The 26691-nt window shown below is 42.2% G+C and overlaps 1 protein-coding gene across 1 annotated transcript in view; it reads left to right on the top strand.

The window, feature by feature from the left end:
* Window positions 1-3619: 3619 nt before the first annotated feature.
* The window catches only part of Cfap206 (cilia and flagella associated protein 206), a 47832-nt gene continuing 24760 nt past the window's right edge, over window positions 3620-26691 (top strand). The window contains exons 1-8 of the mRNA XM_042679609.1: window positions 3620-3718; window positions 5353-5461; window positions 8553-8636; window positions 9938-10028; window positions 12573-12761; window positions 14977-15135; window positions 16138-16346; window positions 24084-24203. Of these exons, the coding sequence (XP_042535543.1) occupies window positions 5354-5461; window positions 8553-8636; window positions 9938-10028; window positions 12573-12761; window positions 14977-15135; window positions 16138-16346; window positions 24084-24203 (960 nt within the window). The 5' untranslated portion in view covers window positions 3620-3718; window position 5353. The remainder of the gene's footprint in view (window positions 3719-5352; window positions 5462-8552; window positions 8637-9937; window positions 10029-12572; window positions 12762-14976; window positions 15136-16137; window positions 16347-24083; window positions 24204-26691) is intronic.

Raw genomic sequence — 26691 nt, 5'->3', positions numbered from 1 at the left:
CACTATGAATTGGCTGCTCTTGTTCCTCAGACACCAGGGGGCGTTGTGGTCATGGTGGGTTAGGGAAGCTGGGTACTGGAGGATGCTAGTGTCTGAAAGCTGTATGCACTCTTGTTTATTCATTGGAGAAGTCAAATATTCTCCCCATGGTATCAGCACGGTGGTGGGCTCTGTGACACCCCTTTCCCAGGCTCAGCAGGAGAACTGTGAAGTCTGATTGAATGCAAAGATAGAGAACAGAGTCCTGAGGATTGTTGAATAGGTTTTTCCTCAGTGGGGCATATCCTATTCTTACCTCTTCAGTCTTTCATACATGTGAAACCTTTAACTTTTCTTAAATCACACAATCAGAGCCCCCTTTCTAGGAAAAAAAAAAGCCCTAATAAGCAAAAGCTGGAGTGTAGTGAAACCACACAGCCTTTGTAGCTACTCTCCCTTACCTCTGGTTGAAAATCTGTCTTACAGAAACATACTTTTCACCAAAGAAACAAATAAACTGTTTACTTGCTGTATTATCTTCTTCTTTCATGAGGTTTTGTTGTTTCCATTTTTTTAATATAACAACTGCTAGCATTTCTTGAGTACTAACCTTATTTTAAACCTCTTTCCTAAATGTTTTTTGTATATTGAATTATTTAAACATCACAATAAATCAACACAGAAGTACGGGAAGATGAGCCTGACTGCTACTTATGTTAATAGTAGTAATCTTTTGTTAGACAAATTATTGATGGTAGTTTTTTCCCTTAAAAAAATTCTTAAAGAGCCAGGTGCCAGTGGTTCATGCCTGTAATCATAGCTACTCAGGAGGCTGAGATATGAGAATCACAGTTCAAAGCCAGCTTATGCAGGAAAATCCATGAGACTCTTGTTAAGGTTAGCCCTGGGAAGGTGAGGTAGATTCCTCCCTCCTCTTGGCTAAATCTCTGACCAGTACCTGTGTCACCTTGGTAACTGGCACACCTAGAGGCAGTCACCTCCCCTTCCTTCAAGGTCACATCCTGGGGGAGGGTCCCAGGCCCTAAGGTCACATCCATATCCAATGTGGCCACACTTTCCCTCACCTGTCTGCACCTTCTCCCCACCCCTTCCCTACTTAAACCCAGGCCAGACCTCAGCCCCTCCTCCCTTCAGCCTTGTGATCTCCATCTGGCAAGGTGGGGGCAGCAGTTTGGTAAAACAATAAACTTCTCTTCTTGCCTGAATACCTCAACTACCTAATTAAAGCACCTATTTAATTTACCTTACAATTCTTATTGTTGTAAGGTGAATTATCGGAGGAGCCACATTTTGGTAGATGGAATTTTGGAGTCGTTATTACACAGTTAGCAGGCTGCCTGCAGCCAATTGTTACAAAGGCCTGCCGCCCTCAAGTACACATAACATGGTTAGGAAGCAGGCCAGAGAGGAAAGAAAACAAAAACAATACCAACAAACCAATTCAGCTCAATGAATTGGGACACCATGATTACCAGAGACAAAACCGGACACAGGACAGGATCACAGAGAGACAGGTGGCGTGGCATGGGGCACATATGCTAAAATAAGGTCTGGGCAGGAGGCAGGGTCACAGGACACTTCCAGTCCCAGGCACTGGACTGACAGGTTCAATAACCTGTCAGCCAAGTGTCTGCCCCTGCTTCCAGGGATCCAGGTATACCCATAACCTAAGGTGGGGGTGTATTCGGGGGTATCACCCTCCCCACCATGAAACCAAGATAACATCTGCATTTCTGGAAAGCAGAGCCCGCCTAACTCAAGCTCTGCATTCAGTGAACAGCCTCTCACCTCTAGGCCTTTCAGCTGGGTGGACAGCCAGCCCCCCTTTTCCTGAGGAGGCACCAGGATGGCTGTGCTAGGCATCTTCATTTCAAAGGAGGCTCAGCCTCCCTACTACTTCATTATCTCCAATTAACTGCCAGAGTAAGCCAGAAGTGGAGCTGTGGCTCAAGTGGTAAGAGCACTAGCCTATGGGCAGTGACAAGGCTGAGTTCAAGCCCCATAGCTGGCACACATATACACAAAAACCTTAGTTTTATAATGGAAAGCATCCAACTACACTATATAGAGAGTGTAAGGGTCTTGCTAGGTAGCCTAAGCTGGCCTTGAACTAATAATGATCCTTCTGTCAGTCTCCTGAGTGCTGGAATTAGATACATGCCATCATGCATGACTCCACTAAACTATATTTAAGACTTTTATAGGCTTAACAGATATTTGAATTAGTCAAATTTTCATGTACTTAATATTGTACTGTAGTAGTAAAATATTAAGAATATGTAGCAAATTAACTGATTTTTTTTTTTTTTTGCTATTTCTTATTGTCTTCCAACTCAAAACTCAGCTCTTCCAAGCTGAGGGACAATGGAGTCAAACATCTCAGTGGAATCCCCGGCATTTATTTATTCAACTACAAGGAAACAGCTGCTGCTGATTCAATGTGGTTCTTTTAGAAAGTTCAGCAAAAGGTGAAAGATCAAAAAAGCTCCTCCTCACAAAGTTGCGAATCTGTGCATTGTAAAGCCAGCCGAAGCCTTGGTAACTGAGAAAATATTTTCTTCTGAAGGGCTTAGACTGTCCCAAATTAATGTCTGTCCTTGAGAGCATGTCATTAGTGCTGTACAGAAGAGGAGGACATCACAGAGAGGTCATTCCGACTGGGGCCTCATCCCCACCTCACACCTGCTCTCCCAAGAGCCTCTCAGCCTCTGGTCGCTCTGCTCCCTGTCTGCTTTCTGTAGCCCAAGCCCCACTGGACACTTCCCAAGTCTTCATTTTAAAGAGATGAAACTTCATTATCCTAACTCCAAACTTACCCTCTCTTTTAACTCCCGCCCCGCATCTCTCTGAGACTGGATCACACTATGTATGCCTGTCTGGTCTGAATTTGCAATCCTTTTATCTGAGCCTCCCCATTGCTGGGATTACAGTTCTTTGCCACCATTCCAGGTGGGTTTTGTTGTTGTTGTTGTTTTGTCGGTCGCGGGGCCTGCTCAGGGCCTGGGTGTATTCCTGAGCTCTTGTCACAGCTCCACTTCCTGGCTTTGAATCGCAATTCTCAGGTCTCAGCCTCCTGAGTAGGTAGGATTACAGGCATAGAGCCACCAGCCTCTCAAGTGCTCCCTTTTCTCTTTCAGCTTCTTGGAGTGACCTGCTTTCCTCTGTTAGCATCTTGGAGTAACCTGCTGCAGACTGTTTTTGGTAACAAGACATACAACTATTATTCTTTAAAACTAGATAGTGTTATAAGAACTCCATGTCTATCTTTTCCCTTCCTCTTCTTCCCTCTTTTTATCTGTTCCCAAAGCTAGCAAGTTGCTCTTGTGTTTTTGGCTGTTTTAACCACGGAGGTTAGGAAACGACCCTTTCAGGCTTCTGTTCTGTCTGTTTCTAACTGGCCCCAGGCGGCTGGCCACGCCTCCTCCCGAAGGCCCCGCCCCCGGTTCCGAGCGTCCTGTCTCCATGGTTACGCGTCCAGCACGCACAGCGCGTAGCAGCCGCTCAGGGAGCCCGGGCGGGCTTGACCGGCAGCCCGGAGTCAGGACTCCTGCTTTGACTCTGGTCAAGGTCGGCTCACTCGGCTCGGCGCACTTGAGCTGCAGGCGTACCCCGAGAGCACACGAACGTCAGGCAGCGAGCAGAGCCGGGGCTGCGGAGGGGCCCGTCGACCCCGAGCGGAAACGGCGGTGACTTCCTTCGGAGGCGCCCAAGTCCTCAGGTGAGACCTTATCGACCCCGCTGGCGCCACTCGCTCTCCTGGCAACCGAAGGAGCGTCCTTAGCAACCGCGATGTCGGCCACTAGAGCGCATGCGCCCGGAAACCGTTCCGACATCCCTCCCCAAAGGAGAAAAAAAAACAAAAACACGGCCACAGGCAATTGCACTTACAATTTTTTAGAGTACTTGTAACTGGAATGTTACTTTTGAAAACTATTTAACTATTAGTCAAGAAAATGCAGTAAGAGTATCCTTGCTTTTCAGATGAGGAATCTACCTACTACAGGGGCGATCAAGTGTGCACACTGCTGGACAGCGGTTGGGTCACATCAGAATCTTGGCCATCTGGCTTGTAACTGGGCAAAACGCCCAATGGCGCTTTACCTATTTCACAGGACTCCAGTAACGCTGATTTAACTTTACATTCCGTAACCTTTATTACATATGCCAAACGATCCGTGTGACACTCGGGAAAATCAGGAAGCTTGATTAGAACCACTCTTGCCTCGTTTATCATCAATGTAACTAATTAGGAGTTCCTTTTCTGCTGTGGTGTACAATTCCCTTAATACGTTTTGAATGCCCTTGTGGTTTCCCGAAATAAAATCCAGACCTCAACTTGGATGTGCAGAAAAGAGAAATCAGATGATCTGACCTAGAGTTTTTTGGTGTTTTTTGTTGTTGTTGTTGTTGTTGTTGTTTTAAACCCAAGAACTCCCTTATGAAGGATCCCACACATCCATCCCAGGGGACCACGCAGAGGCAGGCAGGCAGGCAGGAACAGGAGAAAGCTTATTATAAGGTTTGTTAGAGGAGCCATAGTTTCCCAAAGAGGGAGCACATGGCACCATCTAGGTCAGGAGGGTCTGGGGATCGAAGTGAGGTAGAGGGGAGCTCAGGTGGGTCTGGGTGGAGAGAGGGAGGGGCCAGCTGTAGGGCGGGAACTCCAGGGCGGGGAGGAGCTCAGGTCTGGGTGGAGCTGAGGACGGAAGGTGGGCATAATGCTTACACCTTACAGTTATAAAAGTTCACTCAGAGAATGTTCTGGAATAAACTGTTCCTTGTCCACCTGTACTCTCCTACACAGATAGGAGCTGGCTTCTTACTAATTCTTTCCTCCCTTCCAAATATTTCTCAGCCTTAAAACAAAACAAAAAACCCTCCAATATATAAATTCATCTTTGATGGGTACCATCATTTAAGTAAAGAAGAAATTGGTCAATCTTTTGATAGCTCAGTTCCTTTTTGTCATCAACAAAGTCCATTAGGAGAGGGGGAAAAACAGGAGAGACCTAGATATTAAGAATTATGATAATGGGGCTGGGAAGGTGGCTCAGTGGTAGAGCGCTTGCCTTGCATGCATGAGGCCTTGGGTTCGATTCCTCAGCACCACATAAACAAAAAGAAAAAAAAGCCAGAAGTGGCGCTGTGGCTCAAGTGGTAGAGCGCTAGCCTTGAGCTGAAGAGTGAGAGACAGCGCCCAGGCCCAGAGTTCAGGCCCCACGACCAGACCCCCCCCCAAAAAAAAGAATTATGATAATATTATGACTACAAATATGAGTGGAGAAATATGAAGAGGAGAAAATGATATATAAATGAGTGTATTACAAACCATTCATTGCTTTATGTAGCCAGAATGCCTCCCACGCAAGCTGAAAGTGTTATAAAGAACATCATACGGGAAATAGAGAAGGAATGTGCAGCCCATGGAGAAATTGTTTCTGAAACTCTGGTTGCTTTCATGGTAAGAATGACTTTTTAAAAATTATTGCTTTATTTAAAAAGTTTAAATGTGATGCCCATTTTCCCTTAAAGTTGGGCATAGTTTTCCTAGATGTTTTTTGATTGAAAACATATTAAAGTAATCAAATTAGTGAAAGTACCTTTTAAAAGTCTGATGCTGTGAGGGGTGTATGGTCACCATTGGGTAAAAACTTGCAATCTTCACGCGATATTGCCACACCCAGAGTGTGCAGTTTCTGATAATCAACTGTCAGGACCTTGGTTTCTAAGCTACATAAGATCCTGTCCTCTGGGCCCCCCAACACAGTGCCTGTAATTTAGCTTGTGAGTGAAGCACTGAAGTTCCTCCCGTGTACTGAGCCTAAAACACAGCTCTGTCATCTTTTCTTTATGAACCAAAGGCTACTGAGACTATTTCAGTATCTTTTAAAACATTTTTATTGTTATTATAAAGGAGATGTACAGAAGAGATACAATTACATGTCAGGTAATGAGTATATTTCTTTCTGAACAATGTCACCCCTTCTCTCTCACTCTCTCCAAGTTTTTCCCTTCCATCCCACCCACAAGTTAAATAGTTCAACAGTGTCCAGTGTGTTCCACTGCTGCATTTGTTCACCCTTTGTCCCTCCATTTGTGTGTCAGTTTGAACTTTAAGAAATGTTGTTTCCATTACTGAAGCAACAAAATAGTAACAACAAAAAAGTTTTAATATTTTCTTTTTAGTAAGACTTAAAATAAGGTTTTGTCTTCATGAAGAATCCCTAAAGGAAAAAGATGGGAAAGAAAAAAATTCCAGTTCTTCCTGTTTCTTTTTTTAATATATATTTTTATTGTAAAGATACTGTACAGAGGGGTTACAGTTGCATGAGTAAGGTAATTTCCTATCAAGCATTGTTACCTCCTCCTTTGTTTTACCCTTACTATCCCTTCCTCCCCAACTCCTCCCTCCCCCCCAAGTTGTAAAGGTCGTTTTCAACATAGTGTCTTGTACATCTCATTGTTACAATGGGTCAACCTGTATCCTTATTTCAGCATTTCGTTATTTCCCTTCCCCTCCCCAAATTAGAAAAATGTGTATACAAGATGCCTGCCTGTTTCTAAGCAGACAAAAATAAACTGGATGAAAAGGAAGTTAGGTCTTTAGAACTGAGAAGACAGATTGCTTCTCTGTATGTAATTGTCTCAAAGTTATATAGTGTTATGAGCAGTGAAATTTTTTTTTGTTGTTGTTGGTTGTGGGGCTTGAACTCTGGGCCTGAGCACTGTCCCTCAGCTCTTCAGCTCAAGGCGAGCGCTCTACCACTTGAGCTACAGCGCCACTTCCGGCTTTCTAGTGGTTTATTGGAGATAAAGAGTTTCACGGACTTTCCTGCCCAGCCTGGCTTTGAACCGCGATCCTCAGATCTCAGCCTCCTGAGTAGCTAGGATTACAGGCGTGAGCCACCGGCGCCCGGCTGAGCAGTGAAATTTTATGGATATATTAGGAAGCTTATTCTTTTATATTCCATGTCAAACTGAAAAGTTTATTTCTTCACTATTTTCCCTGTAGAAATGCAAGCCATTTTACAGGGGGGAAAAAGTCTTAAAAAACTATTAAACTGTTCTTGCAATGTGTGTGGATTCTTCTCTTCAGACTTGTGTTTGTCATTGGGTCATTAGGACATTCCATAGGAATTCGATAGACTTTGAATTTCACATTTCTCACACTTCCAAGTTATTGCCATGCAGGTGAATTTCTTACTCATTGTTTTACACTTGGCAAAATGCATACTTAAATCTAAGTCCTGGAAAATCCCTAGGTTTTTTTTTTTTTTTTGCCAGTCTTGAGGCTTGAACTTAGGTCTGGGCATTGTCCCTGAGTTGATTTTGCTCAAGGCTAGCATTCTACCACTTGAGCCACAGAGCCACTTCTGGCCTTTTCTGTTTATGTAGTACTGAAGAATCAAACCCAGGGCTTTTCATGCTAGGCAAGCACTCTACCTCTAAGCCACATTCCCAGCCCCAAATCCTAATTGTTGCTTTTTTTAAGAAACTCTTTTTTGTTGTTGTTGTTGTTGGCCTTGGGGCTTGAACTCTGGGCTTGGGCACTGTCCCTCAGCTCTTCAGCTCAAGGCGAGTGCTCTACCTGTTGAGCCACAGCGCCACTTCTTGTTGCTTTTTTTAAATTGAAGACATTGATGCTTATAATTCTATTCCTTGTGACATTTTATCATTGTCAAATCTTAACTTCCCAGAGAATATTTTTTTAAAGCCTAATACTGGGCATTGGGGATCACGCTTATAATTCTAATAACTCAGGAAGTAGCAACTGGAGAATCAAGGTTTGAAGCCAGCCAGGACAGAAAAGTCTCCAGATTCTTATCTACAAAAATGCTGGACTGGAGGCATGACTCAGGTGATAGAGTACTTACGCATTAGTAAAAAAGCCAATTGAGAGCTGGAAGGCCCATAGTTAAGCCTTGGTGGCAGACCACACCCTTCTTTGCTCTCCGCCATGTCTACAAAGCATGTCAGTTCTAAGTTTATAATAAATGATATAGAAGATCTTTAAAAAACTTTTTTTTCTTATAAAGGTGATGTACAGAGGGGTTACAGTTACATAAGTTAGGTAAAGAATACATTTCTTTTTGGACAATATCACCCTTTCCCTCACATTTTCCTATTTTTCCCTCCCATCTGATTTAGAAGATCTTGGTAGGTTTTAAGAATAACAAGTTCTTCTGTGAAAAAGTTGTGTCACATGTATGTTCATTGTTAAAACATGTAAGTTCTTTGTTCTTGGATTGATTAACAACAGACAATGGCAATATAAAATATGCCATAGTTTCCTCAATTTAAAATCAAATCATTACTTTCAATCTGTTTTCCCATCTAACTTTTTTTATCCCATATTCAAGTTTTGATGTTTGTTGCTTCTTTTCTTCAACTACAAATGAAAGATTTGAAGAGTTGAGTCATAAGAACAATGGTTAAAAAGATGAAGCCTGAGGTAATCATGAGTTAATTGTTGTAAAAAGTAGAAATGTAAAAGAATACGTTAATGTACTGAGCAAATCTCTTGGTAATGTGGACTCCCTTATTCCTATCAGGTGAAAGCCGTTGTCCTGGACCCCAGCAATGGCTTTAACACGGATAGAACCCTCATAAAAAGTGACGTGCAGAAACTTGTGAAGGTCAGTATCCAATAATGCTCATTTGAAATTACTTTTTTTTTCCACTTTTGAACACAGTATTTGTGGTAGGTGCATAAGAAAGGCCCTGAAAATGGTACAATGAGGGATTTGTCTACTAAAACAAAACCTAGAAATGTAGAACCTAATGTTCTGGCTTTCCTGGGCTGCCATGTGATTTTCATCCATGGTCACAAAGTAGTTCAACCTAGAGGTGGAAAGATGCGGAAGGCAGAGAGCAGAATGCGTGCACCAATGGGTCATGTCTCTCTCTCTCTCTCTCTCTCTCTCTTTCTCCTTGTATGTGTGTGTACTAGGGCTTGAACTAAGGGCCTAGGTATTGTCTTCTTAGGTTTTTCACTCAAGGCTGGCAGTCTACTTGTTGAGCCACATCTCCACTTTTGGCTTTTTCCTGATTATTTGGAGATAAACGTCTCATCACTTTCTATCCAGAAAAATAATTGTTTTCTCAAAATCCCTCTATCTGCTTGTATTTATTGACCATAATATTGTAGGTGACCCTGGGACATTGTTTTCCCCTCTCCAGTAAATCTTTGCCCTACTCCAAACTGGGGCTCTGTGTTAGTAAGGAGGAGCTTGTATGTTCCCACAGTATTTTAGGAATAATCTTGTTATTATTCTTTTACATTGAGAAAATTATAAATTTCTGGCAGATACTTGTACTATAAAGTTAAATAGTTCTACTTTAAAATTTAAATAATTCAATGCAATTTATGCTTTCCATTGCTAAAGAAAAATTAAAATAAAAGCAAAATAATCTTATAAAGCAAGTGTATGTTTCTGAAAACAAATTTTAAGAAATAAGGTAGTGAAGCACCAGTAACTAATCCTAGTTACTTGGAAGCCTGAGGATCGTGGTTTGCAGCCAGCCTCCGTAGAAAAGTCCATGAAACTAGTCAGCAAAAATAGCCAGGAAAAAGCAGGGTTGGAGGCCTGGCTAAAATGGAGACTGCCAACCAACCAACAAGCCAGAGTTCAAACCCTAGACTAGAGTTTTCTGGAGCATTTTTCCATATAAACACTACTCAGACTTAACAAGTAGATCGGACTTCTTCAGCTAGATATTAACCACCAGGGTGTGATGATAGAAGTGAAATCAAAGGAGAGTACTTACTACTCAATATGTGTTGTTGTTGGAGTAACTTATAAAATCTGAACTTGTCAAGGAGATTAAGAACAATGAAAGGGGTTGTTGGTGAATAAGCTTTGATGTAGCCCTGTGTTTCTGAAAATAACTAAGTACTTGAGTGTAACAGAACTATTTGTGGGCTGTTCTCTTGTAGCTCTGTGTGACTCGGCTATTGGATAGTAAGAATCCATCCCTGGATACTATTAAGATGCAAGTCTACTTCGATATGAATTACACAAGTCGAGGTAATGCACTTAAATATGCTCAGAGTTTAAAAAGTATGTTCAAAAAGTATCAATATACTGATCATATTGTATATCAATCAATATATTGATTAGATTGTATTTCAGATAAGAAAGATTTCATTTGGTTGATAATGAGTTTAACTTTAATAAAATAACTAGAAAAAAAGAAACAGACAATATTGCAATTTGAATTTGCCAAGCAAGTACTCTACTGCTTGAAGCACATACTCCAGATTTTTTGACTGAGTTTCCATGCAGGTTCTTGTACATTTGATGAGGCAGACCTTGGACTGCAATCCCCCTCCCTCTGCGTGTTGTATAGCTGGAATTACGGCTGTGAGCTGCCATGCTTGGCTTGTTTTGTTAGAGTCCCTCCCTCTCCTAGGCTAGGCTAGAACCATCTTCCTATCTCTGTCTTCCAAGTGGCTTATGTGTGCACCTATGTCTTCTCTAATTTTCGGAAGCAGTACAGGACTTTGTGCTTGCTAGTCCTTTTATTGCTTTAATTAATTAATTAATTTATGGTCCTGAGGCTTGAGCTCTGGGTCTGGGTGCTGTCCCTCAACTCAAGATGAGTGCTCTACCTCTTCAGTCACAATGCAACTCTAGTTTTCTGGTGGTTTATTGCATATAAGAATCCCACAGACTTTCTTGCCTGGGCTGGCTTTGAACTGTGATCCTCAGATCTCAGCCTCCTGAGTAGATTGGATTACAGGTGTGAGCCACTGGCACCTGGCTTTTTCTTTCAGTCCTTTGACATGTTTTCCAAATTTGATGTGTTACCTGATTTTCTGTTATTATAATTTCCCATTATTGTAAATACTTGAGATCATCAAGTTATACAACAAAAAAGTTCATTTGGGGTCACAATATTAGAGGTTTCAGACCATAATCAGCTGGCTCTACTGCCTTGGCCTGTGGTGGCACATCATGGCAGGAACAGGTGGCAGAGCTAAACCACTCACCTCACAGCTGGGAAACAAAAGAGCAGAAGAAGCTGGGGTCCCCACAATCCCTCCTGACCCAGACACCTCTTCCTTATGTTTTCCCATCTCCCAGTCACACCAGGAGCCAGCGACCTGGCTTTTAACACATAGGCAGGCCTTTGACAGACACCTCCCCGAACCATGGTATTGGAAGAATACAAAATTGTTAGGAATTTGAAATGAGAAAAAGATCAATGACCTTTGTGAAAGTTAAAAGTCAACTTAAGTTTTTATTTATTTTTATTTTTATTTTTTGGTCCGGTCATGGGGCCTGAACTCTGGGCCTGGATGCTGTCCCTCAGCTCTTCAGCGCAAGGCTAGCGCTCTACCACGTGAGCCACAGCACCACTTCTGGTTTTCTGGTGGTTTATTGGAGATAAGAGTCTCACGGACTTTCCCTGCCTGGGCTGACTTTGAACCGTGGTCCTCAAATCTCAGCCTCCTAAGTAGCTAGAATTACAGGCATGAGCCACCAGCACCCAACCTGGTTTATTTTCTTTATAGTACTTATGTAACATATATCTGCCTCAAAATGGAATTGATTATTGAAAATTTAAGTCCATCCCAGTGGACAACCTGGAGGCAAGCAGGCACAGGAGAAAGATTATTACAAGGTTTATTAGAGGAGTCATATTTCCCCCAAGAGGGAGCACATGGCACCTGTCCTGTTCAGGTAGCAGGAGGGTCTTTGGGTAGGAAGTGAGGTAGGTGGGAGCTCAGATGGGTCTGGGCAGAGAGAGGGAGGGGCCAGCTGTATGTCAGGAACTCCATAGCAGGGAGGAGCTCAGGTCTGGTTATGCCCAAAAGTAGGCGTAATGCTAACAACACACACACACACACACACACACACATACACACACACACACACACACACACACACACACACACGGTATATACCATACATGTATGTATCATATATGCAATATGAATATATAATGTAATGCACATATTTATGATGTATTGGAAGCAAAAGAGAAAATTCCTGTGTAGATCGCCTCTGCCCTCTCTGCTGTAATAGAGCCACTAGTAGTTTGATTTCTGTAAGCAATTTATTATTCTGCGTAAAATAATTCTTTTGCTTTTCCTACTTTCTAATAGCAAGATTAGAAAGTGATAAAATAGTCAAAGGCCTGGAGAAGATTCATCTAGCTTTAGACATGTGAGAGTTCCCCTTTGCTTTGGTGGTAGGATTGCAGCTCTGAATGGTGAAAAGTCGGCTTTGGCCCTGCAGTGTGGGTGTCACCTCATGTTGTTCAAGATGGCCTCCTGCCACAGGTCTGCCTCAACTCCACAGGGAACGGGAGAGAAGAGGGAGGCAGTTGTCAGTCTAGTCCTATGTCATCAGTGAAATTAGTCACAGGAAATGTATCTAAGACCTGACTAGAAAAATGAACATAATTTATATACCACAGGTGCTTTCAGGTGCAGATAGATAGCATGTGTTTATAATGTGCACACACAAGTGTTAGGGCTGATGTGTTCAGGTCTCATTAACAAGTCAAACTACTTTAAAACTCTAAATATAAATGTACGAAACATTGTTATCTGTCAATTTTAGGAGAATTTCTTGAAGAACATCACCGGGTCCTAGAGTCTCGATTGAGCTCAGTTAGCAGAGAAATTACAGATAACAGAGCATGTGCCAGAGAGGAACTGGAAAATCTCTACCGAAAGATTGTCAGTTATGTGTTACTTCGCTCTGGGCTTGGGTCTCCTACAGACATCAAGATTGTCAGAGAGACAACAGGTAAAAAAAAAACAAAATAACAAAATTCTTTCCCCAAAGCAAATATAATAGGATGATTGCATTTTATAAAACATGTAAGAGTGTGAAAGATTGAAAAAGAATCGGACAGTGGTGGCTCATGCCTATAAGCCTAGCTACTCAGGAGGCTGAGACCTAAGGACTGGAGTTTGAAGCCAGCTCAAGCAGGAAAGTTGGTAAGACTCTTCAATTAACCATCAAAAAGCAGGAAGCAGAGCTGTGGCTCAAGTGGTAGAATAAATAGTAGCCTTGAGCAGAAAAGCTTAGGGATAGTGCCCAGGCCCTCATTTCAAACCCCAGGACCAGCACGCACGCACACACACACACACACACACCAGAAAAACAAAAACAAACCCTACAGATTCATTTGCATTGTTCGAGCCCACACATCCCAAAGGTGAGTTGTAGGTATGAGAGGTAAATGGTGGATACGAGGCTACAGGCTTTATGGGACAGGTGAAAGGAGTGGAGTCCATCATCTGTACATGGCATTGACTAATCTGCAGAAAACACCCACATTCCTCCTTTCAAATGAAGAATAGATGGTAATGGATTTTGTATGTGTGTGTGTGCATGCTGGTACTGGGTATTGAACTCAGGGACTTATACTCCTGCTTGGCTTTCTCCACTGAAAGCTAGCTCTCTACTACTTGAGCCATACCTCTGCTTCTAGCTTTTAAAAAATTTATTTATTTATTTAGTTGGTTGTAAGGTTTGAACTCTGGGCCTGGGTGCTGTCCTTGAGCTCTTCAGCTCAAGGCTAGCATTCTACCACTTGAGCCACAGCGCCACTTCTGGTTTTCTGTGGTTTATTAGAGATCAGAGTCTCACAGACTTTCCTGCTCAGGCTGGCTTTGAACTATCATCCTCAGATCTCAGCCTCCTGAGGAGCTAGGATTACAGGCATGAGCCACCAGCACCTGGCTTGTTTCTAGCTTTATGACAATTAATTGGAGATCAGAGTCTCACAGACTGGCTTTAAATCATAATCTTTGAATCTCAGCCTCCTGAGTAGTTAAGATTATAGGTGTGAGCCACGGGTGCCTGGCTCATGATGTTTTATCTTTTTTTTGTTTTAAAAGCATTAATTTTTTTTTAATTTTGTTTTAAAAGCAATAATCAAACCCTTAATTAGAAAGTTTATTTTCAGGTCTGGATACAGTTTCCAGTGGTAGAGAGCCTACCTAGAAAGTTCATTTTAATACTTATTGCCACAAAACTGCTGATGGGTCATTACTGGAAATGTTTGTGAGACTGTGCAGTTGTGCACTAGAATGCTAGCCTTGAGGAAGAAACCACGGAACAGTACCCAGGACCTGAGTTCAAGCCCCAGTACTGGCACACATAAAAGGGACACGAGAGGGGCTGGGAAGGTGGCTCAGTGGTAGAGTGCTTGCCTTGCATGCATGAGGCCCTGGGTTCATTTCCTCAGTACCACATAAGCAGAAAAAGCCAGAAGTGATGCTGTGGCTCAAGTGATGAGAGTGCTAGCCTTGAGTTGAAGAGCCCAGGGACAGCGCCCAGCCCCAGGGTTCAAGTCCCACCACCACTAACAACAAAAAAAAGGACATGAGGGAGAGAAAAGGGTGAGCAGATGCAGTCATTATATTCATTATACATTATGTAAAAATTGAACTGCATAGCTTGAGGGTAAGGATGGGGGGAGGGAATAAGGGAGAAGGATGGAAGGGATGACATTGATCAAGATGCATTGCACTCATAAGCTAACGTATAGAATTGTGGCCTCTTTGTACAATCACTTAATAATTAATTATAAAAACATCACCAGGAGACAATGGCACTTTTAATAGGATAAATTGTGCTATGTATTCTGTAATCAGGTATCATCAATGTAAAGGATTGCTTAGATTACATAAGAGAGAAAAGTCTTTCCACTAAAGGAAAGAACCGGGGCTGGGAAGGTGGCTCAGTGGTAGAGTGCTTGCCTTGCATGCCTGAGGCCCTAGGTTCCATTCCTCAGCACCACATAAGCAAAAAGAAAAAAGCCGGAAGTGGCGCTGTGGCTCAAGTGGTAGAGCGCTAGCCTTGAGCTGAAGAGCTGAGGGACAGCGCCCAGGCCCAGAGTTCAGGCCCATGACCGGACCCAAAAAAAAAATAAAAAAAAAAGGAAAGAACCTTGTAAGTGGTGATAGATCTAGGTCATTATTTGTTTTTCCTGTGTCATGGTCTGTTCCAGCTGCCCTCCAGAGCGTTTTTCCTCAGGCTGAGCTAGGAACATTTCTAACTCTTAGTCGGAAGGACAAGGAACGCCAACTGGTGGAGCTCACCTTGATTGTGACTGGAATCCGCTTATTTAACCGGGACTGTGGGAAAGGAGGAGAAGGCATTGACAACTGTAAGTGTATCATTGGATGGACACTCCCCATTTCATGAAGAAAACAATACACAACACGCCCTAGTGTTCCCAGTGGGGACGTTGGCAGTGTGTGTGTGTGTGTGTGTGTGGTCCTGATTTTAAACATGGGACCTGGGTCCTGTCCCGAGCTTTTTTTTTTTTTCTTAAGGCTAGTGCTCTACCACTTGAGCCACAGCTCCACGTCCAGGTTTTTTTGGGTGGGGGAGGGAGTTGGGTTGATTATTTGGTGATGTGTCTCACAGGCTTTCCTGCCCAGGCAGGAAACTCGATCCTCAGATCTCATTCCCCTGAGTAGCTAGGGTAACAGGCTTAGCCACTGGTACCTAGCGAGGTTTGTATTTTTGATGGTTCCTTAGGATCCATCATCATTTTTATTTTGCTGAGGAAAGATTTGAAATTATCAAGACCATGAAGCTAGAGTGGGAAAGGTACCACAGGGCCTGGTCTCCCCAGCCCAGAGGAGATTGACATTTACTCCAAGTCAACCAAAAGAAGAAAAGTCAGCAACTGGAATAAAGGTGACCCTGGAAAGAAAATGGTACGAAAGGTCCCACAGCAGATATTTGCAAACCTATACATTTAGGAACGTGTAATAGGTTTTATGCATATTACATTCTCTTTGTGTGTATATGTGTATGTGTGTGTGCGCATGCACATATGCATGTACATGTACGTGTGTGCTAGTACTGGAGTTTGAACTCGGGGCCTTGTGCTCTTGACTTTTTCCCTCAAGGCTGGCACTCTACCACCACAACTCTTCAATACTAGGGTTTGAACTCAGGGCCAGTGCTTGCTAGGTAGGTACATTGTCACTGAACCACACCCCTGGACCTGTTTTGTTTTTGTGGGTTGGGATTAAACCAGAGCTTTGTACGTGTTAGACAAGCACTCTTAGCTGCATCTGCAGCCCTTTCTGGGCTTTTTCTCCTTAATTCTTTCTTGATTTCATCACTTCTGTCTTCTTATATCCTTTATAAACAGTGCCAGAGATTCTCCGTGAAGCAATCCCTGCCACCACTCACCACATTGACTGCCAGCTTCAGATTGCCCAGGACCTTGCATATAGATACACAGCTATCCTGGAGAAAATCACAAAGAACCCACTCTTAATTAAAGAGTTTCAGCCACTTCTGTTAAAGGAAGCACTATACAATGTTCGACAATATGAGATTTTCCTTCAGATTATTTTGGTGAGTTAATTTCATATGGTCTGGTCTTTTCTATATAACCTAATATCTTTGAAGCAGAAAACTAATTCAGGAGACAACGTCAGAAGCTGCTTAGTTTATGTTGTATTGATAGAACTAAGAACTAAAATAGGAAGGGGCTGGGAAGGCGGCTCAGTGGTAGAGCGCTTGCCTTGCATGCATGAGGCCCTGGGTTCAATTCCCCAGCACCACATAAGCAAAAAGAAAAAAAATGCTGGAAGTGGTGCTGTGGCTCAAGTGGTAGAGCGCTAGCCTTGAGCTGAAGAGCTGAGAGACAGCACCCAGGCCCAGAGTTCAGGCCCCACGACTGGACCTCCCCCCCATAAAAAGAATTAAAATAGGAATGGAGAAATTGGATTTTGATTTTGAGGGTAGAAGTTGATTTCATAGTTGATTTTCTTTGGAACAAGCTGTCATTAACTGATGGTATGAGTATATATGAGAATAATTGTGGTGTTTGTTTTCATTTGAAGCAGATAATATTTTTTTTTTTTGGGTCCGATTGTGGAGCCTGAACTCTGGGCCTGGGCACTGTCCCTCAGCTCTTCAGCTCAAGGCTAGCGCTCTACCACTTGAGCCACAGTACCACTTCTGGCTTTTTTTCTTGTTGCTTATGTGGTGCTGAGGAATCGAACCCAGGGCCTCATGCATGCAAAGCAAGCGCTTTACCACTGAGCCACCTTCCCAGCTCGCTAATTTTATTTCATAGAATGTTGGCACTCAGATGACTTTTGTATAATTATTTGCCCTTATTGTAAAAACTTGATAGAAAAGATTGTTACAGCCATGCCTCAGTGGCTCAAATACCTGTAATCCTAGCGGAGGCTAAGATCTGAGAATCAAGGTTTGAAGCCAGCCCAGGTAGACAAATCTGAGAAACTCTTATCTCCAACTAACCAGAAAAAGGCTGGAAAAGGAGGTGTGGCTCAGGTAGTAGAGCACCAGCCTTGAGGAAAGAAGCCAACAAGTGTTCAAGACCCTGAGTTCAAATCTTGATACCTGTGCATGCATCTGATTGTTATAGCTGATGTTTTTAGGTCTAATTAACAAGTCAAACTACATTAAAAGGGCTGGGAAGGTGGCTCAGTGGTAGAGCGCTTGCCTTGCATGCATGAGGCCCTGGGTTCGATTCCTCAGCACCACATAAGCAAAAAGAAAAAAGCCGGAAGTGGTGCTGTGGCTCAAGTGGTAGAACGCTCGTCTTGAGCTGAAGAGCTGAGGGACAGCGTCCAGGCCCAGAGTTCAGGCCCCACGACCGGACCCAAAAAAAAAACTACATTAAAACTTTTAAAAAGCAGCAGTGCCCTTTCTTTGAGATGAAGAGCTACACAGAATTCTAAAACTAACTAGGAGCAGTGGTACATGTTACGTCAGAATGATGGTCTTATGACCATGTTGGACAACTTCAGGTCAGAGAATTCTTCATGGCCAACTCTAAGATGGAAAGGCAGAGAGAGTAGTTTCCATAACTTCATCATGGGAAGAGAAATTCTCATGTCTATGGTCTGCCTGAGGGAATTATGAGCTAGGAATCATATGGACAAAACCTCTATATGCTGTCATCATTTACCCTTACATTGCCTCAGCTCTCCAATAATGGTGAGACTCGGTCACCAGAACTGTCCTTTGTATAAAGCGAATACTGATTTCTTCAGAGATGTCTTCTGGCCTCTTTTACTTAACTTGCTTTTCTTTGTTTTTAGTGGACTTGAGTTTGAACTGGGGGCCTCCCACTTGCTAGGCAGGTTTTCCCCATGACCCATACCTCTGGCTTTCTTTTTCTTCTGAAGTGTTTTAATTAATTTTATGTTTTCTTGTTATTGTAGAGGTGATATTCAGAGGGGTTACAGTTATATGTCAGGTAATGGGTACTTTTTGGACAATGTCACCTCTTCCCTTGCTCTCTCCCAGTTAGCCTTTTTTATCCTCTGGTTATTTCTGAGATAGAGGTGTTTTTTTTTTGTTTTTTTTTGTTGTTGTTTTTTTATTATTGTTGGTCATGGGGCCTGAACTCTGGGCCTGGGCACTATCCTTCAGAACTTCAGCCCAAGACTAGTGCTCTACCTCTTGAGCCACAGTGTCACTTCCAGGTTTTTCTGCTTATGTTGTGCTGAGGAATCAAACCCAGGGCCTCATGCATATAGGGCAAGCACTCTAAGCCACCTTCCCAGACCCTAGAGTCTTATCTTTTGCCCTGGTGCAATTCTCCTATTCAGACTTCCTTCTGTAGCTGGAATAATATTTTGTGATGCCACACCCAGCTTTTTCAGATTTTTTTGTACATTTTTTATTGTAAAAATACTGTACAGATGGGGCTGGGAAGGTGGCTCAGTGGTAGAGCGCTCGCCTTGTATGCCTGAGGCCCTGGGTTCGATTCCTCAGCATCACATAGGCAAAAAGAAAAAAGCTGGAAGTGGCACTGTGGCTCAAGTAGTAGAGCGCTAGCCTTGAGCTGAAGAGCTGAGGGACAGCGCCCAGGCCCAGAGTTCAGGCCCCACGACTGGACCCAAAAAAAAAAAAAAATACTGTACAGAGGGGTTACAGTTACATGAGCAAGATAATGAGTACATTTTCTATCGAGCATTGTTGCCTCCTCCTTTGTTTTTCCCCTACCATCCCTTCACTCCCACCTCCACAACTTTTTTTTTTCTTGATAGCCATCATATCAAGTAGGTAGGTTACAAGCATGAGCCACTGTGCCCGGCTTAACTTACATCTTAATGAGTTGCTACTACTTTTCAATGTACTTGATCTGCCTTTTCTCTTTACCTCACTGTAGAGAATAAAGAGATAAGCATCCCAATGCCTTCATTGCAACAAACCATGGGTGTGTTCACTGACCTCTTACCTGATTACCTTTGGAAGAGAGGACTGGAAATCAGTTACTCAAATCAGATCATCCTGTTGGCAAATGGCCCCTTGACATTGACTTTAGCCTCATAACCCATCAGATACTAAAAGGATTTTAGAATCATTTTGTCTTGAGGCATGGAAACTCCTACTCATGTTTGTTATCTGCATTTGGAGGACATATTATAAGCAAGGACCTAGGGAAGCTGTTACATACACTGTAGGGATGTAGCAGAGGATTCCATCCATTAGAGAGTGAGTCTCTAGCCTCCAGTCATGGATCATATTCAGTTAGCTGACAGTATTAAATTCTTGTTGGAGTTCCACCTCTCACCACTACAGGGAGCCCATGCTTTCATCGAATGGCAGGGGCTCTACTCCTGTTTTTCACTTAACTCTGTCCTAAAGGCAGTTGCTCGGGGGCTGGGAAGTTGGCTCAGTGGTAGAGCACTTGCCTTGCATGCTCGAGGCCCTGGGTTCGATTCCTCAGCACCACATAAGCAAAAAGAAAAAAGCCGGAAGTGGCGCTGTGGCTCAAGTGGTAGAGTGCTAGCCTTGAGCTGAAGAGCTGAGGGACAGTGCCCAGGCCCAGAGTTCAGGCCCCACGACCAGACCCAAAAAAAAAAAAAAAAAGGCAGTTGCTCAACTCCCCTGTGCCTTGGCTTCCATATATGCAAGATGATCTGTATTAATTTGTGTTACCATGACAAAATACCTCATATAAACAATTTAAAGGAGGAAAGATTTATCTTGGTTCATTGTTGCTTGACCCATTTTCTTGGGCAGAGCATCATGGCAATGGGAGCATGTGGTAGGCAAGGTTCTTCACCTCATGGGGGACAGGACATAGGGAGAGAGGCAGAGACAGAGGAAAAGAGAGGCAGAAATTAAGAGAGAAAAAGAAGGGAAGGAAGGAAGAGGGAGGGAGGAAGGAAAGCAGGGAAGGAGAGAGGGGAGAAGGAAGAAAAAAAGGAAGGGAGCAGGCAAGTGAATAGCCATAACAAGACACAGACATGACCTACTTCTCCCAGAAAGGCCCACTTCCAGAAGTGAAAGTAGCATCAAGACCCCAACACAAACCTGTTGGGGACAGATACCATTTTCAGCCCATTACATGGTGTCTACTATGTGGATAAGGTAGAACAATGTCCGGCACACAGGAAGAACCCAATAAATTGATGATGTGGATGCCTATGTCGTTGTCTATGACCATGATCACCATCATTGTCAGGCCTTAGCAGAGCAGTTCTCACTCCGTTTTGTGAGGGAACAAGCTGAAGGAGTGTTATTTCCCCTGTGCTCACATTATTAAGCAGGCATCTGTCTTAGTGTTCTTCCCTGCGATTTTATCCTAACTGTAGCAGGATGGGATTGAAATCTCTTCACTTTCTCTTTGCTGCTTACAGGCTTCCTTTCACTTGTTATAACTAGATACGGTTGGTCTTTATAGAATGAGTATTAGTATACCTAATATTAGCTAGAAAATACCTATTTATATTTAGCTGAGACTTCTTATCTTTTTTTTAAAAAAGTATTTCATTGTAAAGAAGCTGTACAGAGGGGTTACAAGATACATGAGTAAGGTAATGAGAACATTTCTTGTCAAACATGTTTTTCTCTTATCCGCTTTGTTTTTCTCTTATCATCCCTTTGAGACTTCTTATCTTGAAGTCTATGAATATACTTTTAAGTCACATTATTTGAAGAGATATTGGTAAAAAAAAATTTGAAGCATTGAGTTTGACTTTAAAGATTGTCTCTTGCCAAAGTTAAATTTAGTTTATATAAACATTTAAAACCCCAATTGTAGCTTGGGTAAATAGTTGTTTTACTTTGTCCTGATCAGGATTTTACCGAAAAAGAAAAGGGAGCAAGGATCAGATCAGTTCTGTCCTCTGTCTTGCTGAGAGAAGAGAATTCCTTCCAGAGAAAATAGTACTGCAGTTGTGGCTTAGAGATAGATGCTCCTATCTAGCAAGTATGAAGACAACAGTTCAAAACTCCAATGTTGTACCCCCTAAATTTTAAAAAACCATACATCAAGATTTTTCTAGAACCCCACACTTTCCAGTGTCTCCAAGGTCTATTCACAGATGAGGCAATACAAAGCACTTTGATTTTTCCTGAGAAGTAAAACTCCAGGTGAATATGTTTGATTTGTGTGTGTGTGTGTGTGTGTGTGTGTGTGTGTGTGTGTGTCTGTGTGTCTGTGTCTGTGTGTGTGCTGGTCCTGGGGCTTGAACTCGGGGTCTGAGTGCTGTCATAAGCTTTTGTACTCAAGGCTAGTGCTCTACCAGTTGACCCACAGCTCCACAAACTTTCTGCCTGGACTGGCTTTTCCTCAAATCTCAGCCTCCTGAGTCAATGGGATTACACTGACACCCAGCCAATAATATTCTTTTTCTTACACATCTAACATGAAGTCTATCCTCATAACCCATTTTAATGAGGACAGTGTGGCATTATTAGCTCTAGGTATCACACTGGACAGCAGATCTGTAGCCTGATTCCTCTCACAAAACCCCAACTCCCTGTTCTTCTCCTCTCTAGCTATATGCATTTTTCCAGACTTGTTGAAAATTATCCATGAAAGACAGTCTGAGGAACTTATACATTTTTATAAAACAGAATAAAAGAGACAAGAAAACATGCTGGTATCATAGATATCCCATAGGCATTTGACCAGACTACGATAAAATTTTTAAGTGACAGTATTCATGGAGAACTGACATTACAACAATGAACTGCCCTTGTGAATACATTCTCTTTGGTAAGATGTAAGTAGAGTGACTATTCTAGATATTATTAGGAAAAGTCAAGAGGTCCCATGTACATGCCCACTTCATGATGAGACCCTGCAAACCTAGCTGGGGGGGCTGGGGCCCTAGACTGGCGTCCATTGTAGATGATGTAAGTGTCCTGTGTTAAATGTGGCTTCTGCCTTGGGAACACAGTGCAGACTTCAGTGTTTCTTGTTGAACAATCTAAAATCTTTTAAGACGTCACCACATTGTCATATTTGATTGCTAAAACAAAACAAGAGAAGTGGGAAGATGTGTTAGATGTGACAGACAATGCTTTTTGCAACAATGAAACATGAAAAGGGAAACATTTAAATAGCATTATGGATAAATAAAGCAGAGTTCTATTTATGAGCAAAACTTTCCTTAGATGAAATATGTTAACACTGTTTGCTGTTTCTTATGAAATAATGACTGTTTGAGTAATTAATGATTTCGAAACAATTCCTTCATAATTCATGCATTTTTGTTATTTAAAACTGGGGATACAATTATTTAAAACTGGGGATACAGTTCAGTGGTAGAGCACTTATGTGTGAGGTCTCGGATCTGATCCACAGCACTGAAAAAAACAAACAAGTGCAGAAAAGATTACAGAATAGAATTAAACTGGATGTTGGAATTTTTGTCTCTTTGGGTATAGTGGCACACTCCTGTAATTCCAGCACTCCACAGGCTGAGGCGGAAGAATTATGAGTCTAGGGCAGCCTGGCCTAAATAGCAAGACCCTGTCTGAAGGGGAAAAAGAGAAAGAAAAAAATATTACTAGTTTACAATATACTAACACATTTCTGGCCCTACCTGAGGTCATGCAGTAGGATGGGTAAGGGTTGGGCTCTGTACTTGGAGTCAACTTACCTTTCTGTCCTTCATCATTTTATTCTCACCTGTACTGCACTTACTAAATGTTGTTTAGCACCTGGTAAAACAAATACTTGTTAGTATTTCAAATTTAGCATTTGGCAACTAGTTTTCACATTGTTGTATCAGAACCATAGTTTTATCAGAAATACAATGAGTTTTATTTATTGTTGTGGTTTCTGTGTGTGTGTGTGTGTGTGTGTTGGCACTGGGTATTGAATGCAGAGATTTTGCTTATCTATGTTGTTCAAGGCTAGTTCTCTACCCCTTGAGGCACACCTGTCTGGCTTTTTGCTGGTTTATTGTAGATGAGTCTCTCAGATTTGTCTGCCTGGGCAGGCTTTGAACCTTCAGATCTCAGCCTCTGGAATAGATAGGATTATAGGTGTGAGCCACCAGTGCCCGGCTACGGGTGTGTGTGTGTGTTTTTTTTGTCGGTCGTGGGGCTTGAACTCTGGGCCTGGGCGCTGTCCCTCGGCTCTTCAACTCAAGGCGAGCGCTCTATCACTTGAGCTACAGCGCCACTTCCGGTTTTCTGGTGGTTTATTGGAGATAGGAGTCTCACAGTCTCTCCTGCCTGGGCTGGCTTTGAACCGTGATCCTCAGATCTCAGCCTCCTGAGTAGCTAGGATTACAGGCGTGAGCCATCAGCGCCCGGTTTGGGTGTGTGTGTGTGTGTGTGTGTGTGTGTGTGTGTCTGTGTCTGTGTCTGTGTGTCTGTGTGTGTGTTGTGTGTCTATGTTTCTGTGTTTGTGTGGTTTTGTTTTGTTTTTTGATGCTGTGACTTTAAAGTTTCTATATAATTTATTAAATCTTGGTATCAAAACCATTTTCAGTGGTACATTTTGTGAGAGTTATCAAGGTAAATTGGAAAATACTAATCACACAACTATGCAAAATGGATTACCATAAGTCTGTATCTCAGGAGGATAGCTATGTTTAATATCTCAAATATACATTTGAGAAAAATTCTACCCACTATATTCCAAAGGATTCCTTGAGGCTACAAACAGTAGTGGAGCATCATCAGTATTGCTCATGCTGTGGGTGTTGAGGGAGCCATGGAGAGTGGGCCCTGCTGTCACTGAGGCCAGAGTCACAGTGTCACTGCTACCCAGGCTGGGAGAGGGGAGCAGATAGGGCTTAAAACACATGGACTTCTTCCACTGAGATTATAAAAACATTAATGCAACTATTTTCTTCACAGTCAGATATAATTGGTTGTGCTCAAGAAGTGGAAAAGATGATAAGGCAGTTAGGAGCCCAGATGGAACAATTAAAAATGACTGTAAAGTCAAAAACAGCTGTCCCAACCTCACAAGTCTTTGTAAGTATTTGTAATCAACTCTGACCTTTTTTTTTTTAAATGGTGCTGAGCAGGCAGGGCAAGCTCATGCTCCGCAAGTGCTCTACCACTGATATACAATCCTGCTGATGGCTTATATCCTAGGTGCTGTCCCTGAGCTAATTTTGCTCAAGCTAACACTTTACTACCTGAGCTACAGTTCCATTTCTAGCTTTTTGGTGGTTAATTGGAGATGTGTCTCACTGACTTACCTGCATGGGCTGACTTTGAACCTTGATCCTGAATAGCTAGGATTACAGACATAAGCCATCAGCACCTGGCCTTTGGTTTCTTTTTGCAACAGCGTTCATATGGAATCCAAACAGAACTCACTACATAGCCCAGGCTTACCTCTAACTCATGATCCTTCTGGCTCTGCCTTTTGAGCACTCTGCCTTTTGATCTCCTTAAAAGCAAACTTACTTTTTAAAGTAGAATTTAGATACACAATTTAGATATAGAATAAAGTAGAATTTTGATATAGAAAATTCCATTTCACTGACGAAGTGGTACATCTTTGCAGCTTTTGCTGCACCAAGTATTGAAGGTAAAAACACAAAATTAAATACGTGATTTTTTTTTTAAATACTGCAGATTTTCAAGTGCAGTACTTTCATAACTAAAAAGCAATATGATTTAGGTAAACGTAATCTGTGGAAAAAGAGCTCAGGAAAAATGAATTATGGATATCAGATAAGGATTGTCTTTCTTGGGGCTGGGAAGGTGGCTCAGTGGTAGAGCGCTTGCCTTGCAATGCATGAGGCCCTGGGTTCGATTCCCCAGCACCACATAAGCAAAAAGAAAAAAACCAGAAGTGGTGCTGTGGCTCAAGTGGTAGAGCGCTAGCCTTGAGCTGAAGAGCTGAGGGACAGTGCCCAGGCCCAGAGTTCAGGCCCCACGAGCGGACCCAAAAAAAAAAAAAAAAAAAAAAGGATTGTCTTTCTCAACACCAAGCAAAACAAATTCTTTGAAATAAAATACAAGTTTATTTTCTTGTAAATCGAACTTCTATCTAGAGCCTGTTGTGCAATTTCCCAAAACTTTCACTTAAGAAAGGATGAGTTTCTTTACAAAGGACAACTATACTTAGTTTTTAATGTATTTTTATTATTGTAGAGGTGATGTACAGAGGAGTTACTGTTACATAAGTCAGGTAATGAGTACATTTCTTTTTGAATCATATTACCCCTTTCTTCACTTTCTCCCAGTTTTCCCCACCTGTTTCTACCCACAAGCTGTACAGTTCATTTTCCACATGGTGTCTAGTGAGTACCACTGTTGCATTTGTTCAACTTTTTTTCTACCTTTTCTGTACTCCCCTTACCATTCCAAAGACAAACTGACAAACAAGCGAAAGAAAAGATGACACAAACAGCAACAACAACAAAATATCTCATTTCCTTTTCTTGGAGTTCATTTTGTAAAGTATTATTTTATATAATCATATGCCAATAGCTATTGAGCCTCTGTGATCCACTGCTAGTAATATCTCACTGTGGTCTCACTGTGTGAATGTCTAGAGACCTGTATAATTTATTATTTCCCAGTGTATTTTTTTAACCATCCAGTGTGTTTACTTGTAGGTTGATAGGCACTTTCTAGTTACCAAAAATGATAGACACCATGTAACCTATAGTTTTGGGGATGTGACTTACTTTGCTTAATATAATTTTTTCTAAGTCTGTCCATTTCCTTATGAATGGTACAATATCATTCTTTCTGGTGGAAATGTACAATTTCATTGTGTATATATACTACATTTTCTCCATCTATTCATCCACTGAAATGCACCCTCCCATGAATCAATTCTAAATGGATGAAAGACCTCAATGTAAGACCAGATACCATGAAAATATTACAAGAAGTGATAGAGGAAACACTAGGGCTCCTTGGCATGGGTCAAAACTTCCTAAGCAAAGATCCAGAATCACAACACATCATAGAAAGACTAGATACAAAGGAAAACATCAAATGGAAGAGTTTCTGTACGGCGAAGGACATAGCTAGCAAGATAAATAGAAAGCCCACAGAATGGCAGAAGATCTTTACCAGCTATGCATCAGACAAGAGCCTCATATCTGAAATATACTTAGAGCTCAAAAAATTAAACCCCTGGGCTGGGAAGGTAGCTCAGTGGTAGAGTGCTTGTCTCGCATGCATGAGGCCCTAGGTTTGATTCCTCAGCACCACATAAGCAGAAAGAAAAAAGCTGGAAGTGGCGCTATGGCTCAAGTGATAGAGCCTGCTAGCCTTGAGCTGAAGAGCTCAAGGACAGTGTCCAGGCTCAGAGTTCAGGCCCCACGACCGACAAAAAATAAAAATAAAAACCCTCAAAAGATCAACTACCTAGTTAATAAATAGGCTAAAGACTTAAAGAGAGACTTTTCAGAGGAAGAAGTAAGAATGACCAATAGACACACGAAGAAATGTTCAACATCTCTGTCCATAAAAGAAATGCAAATCAACCGGG

This window comes from Dipodomys spectabilis, unplaced genomic scaffold (genome assembly GCF_019054845.1).
Source record: "Dipodomys spectabilis isolate Male_0828 unplaced genomic scaffold, ASM1905484v1 ptg000053l, whole genome shotgun sequence".
Classification (NCBI taxonomy): Eukaryota; Metazoa; Chordata; class Mammalia; order Rodentia; family Heteromyidae; genus Dipodomys; species Dipodomys spectabilis.
Note: the sequence above shows the minus strand (reverse complement) of the source record. Positions and strands in the feature narration are given on the sequence as shown.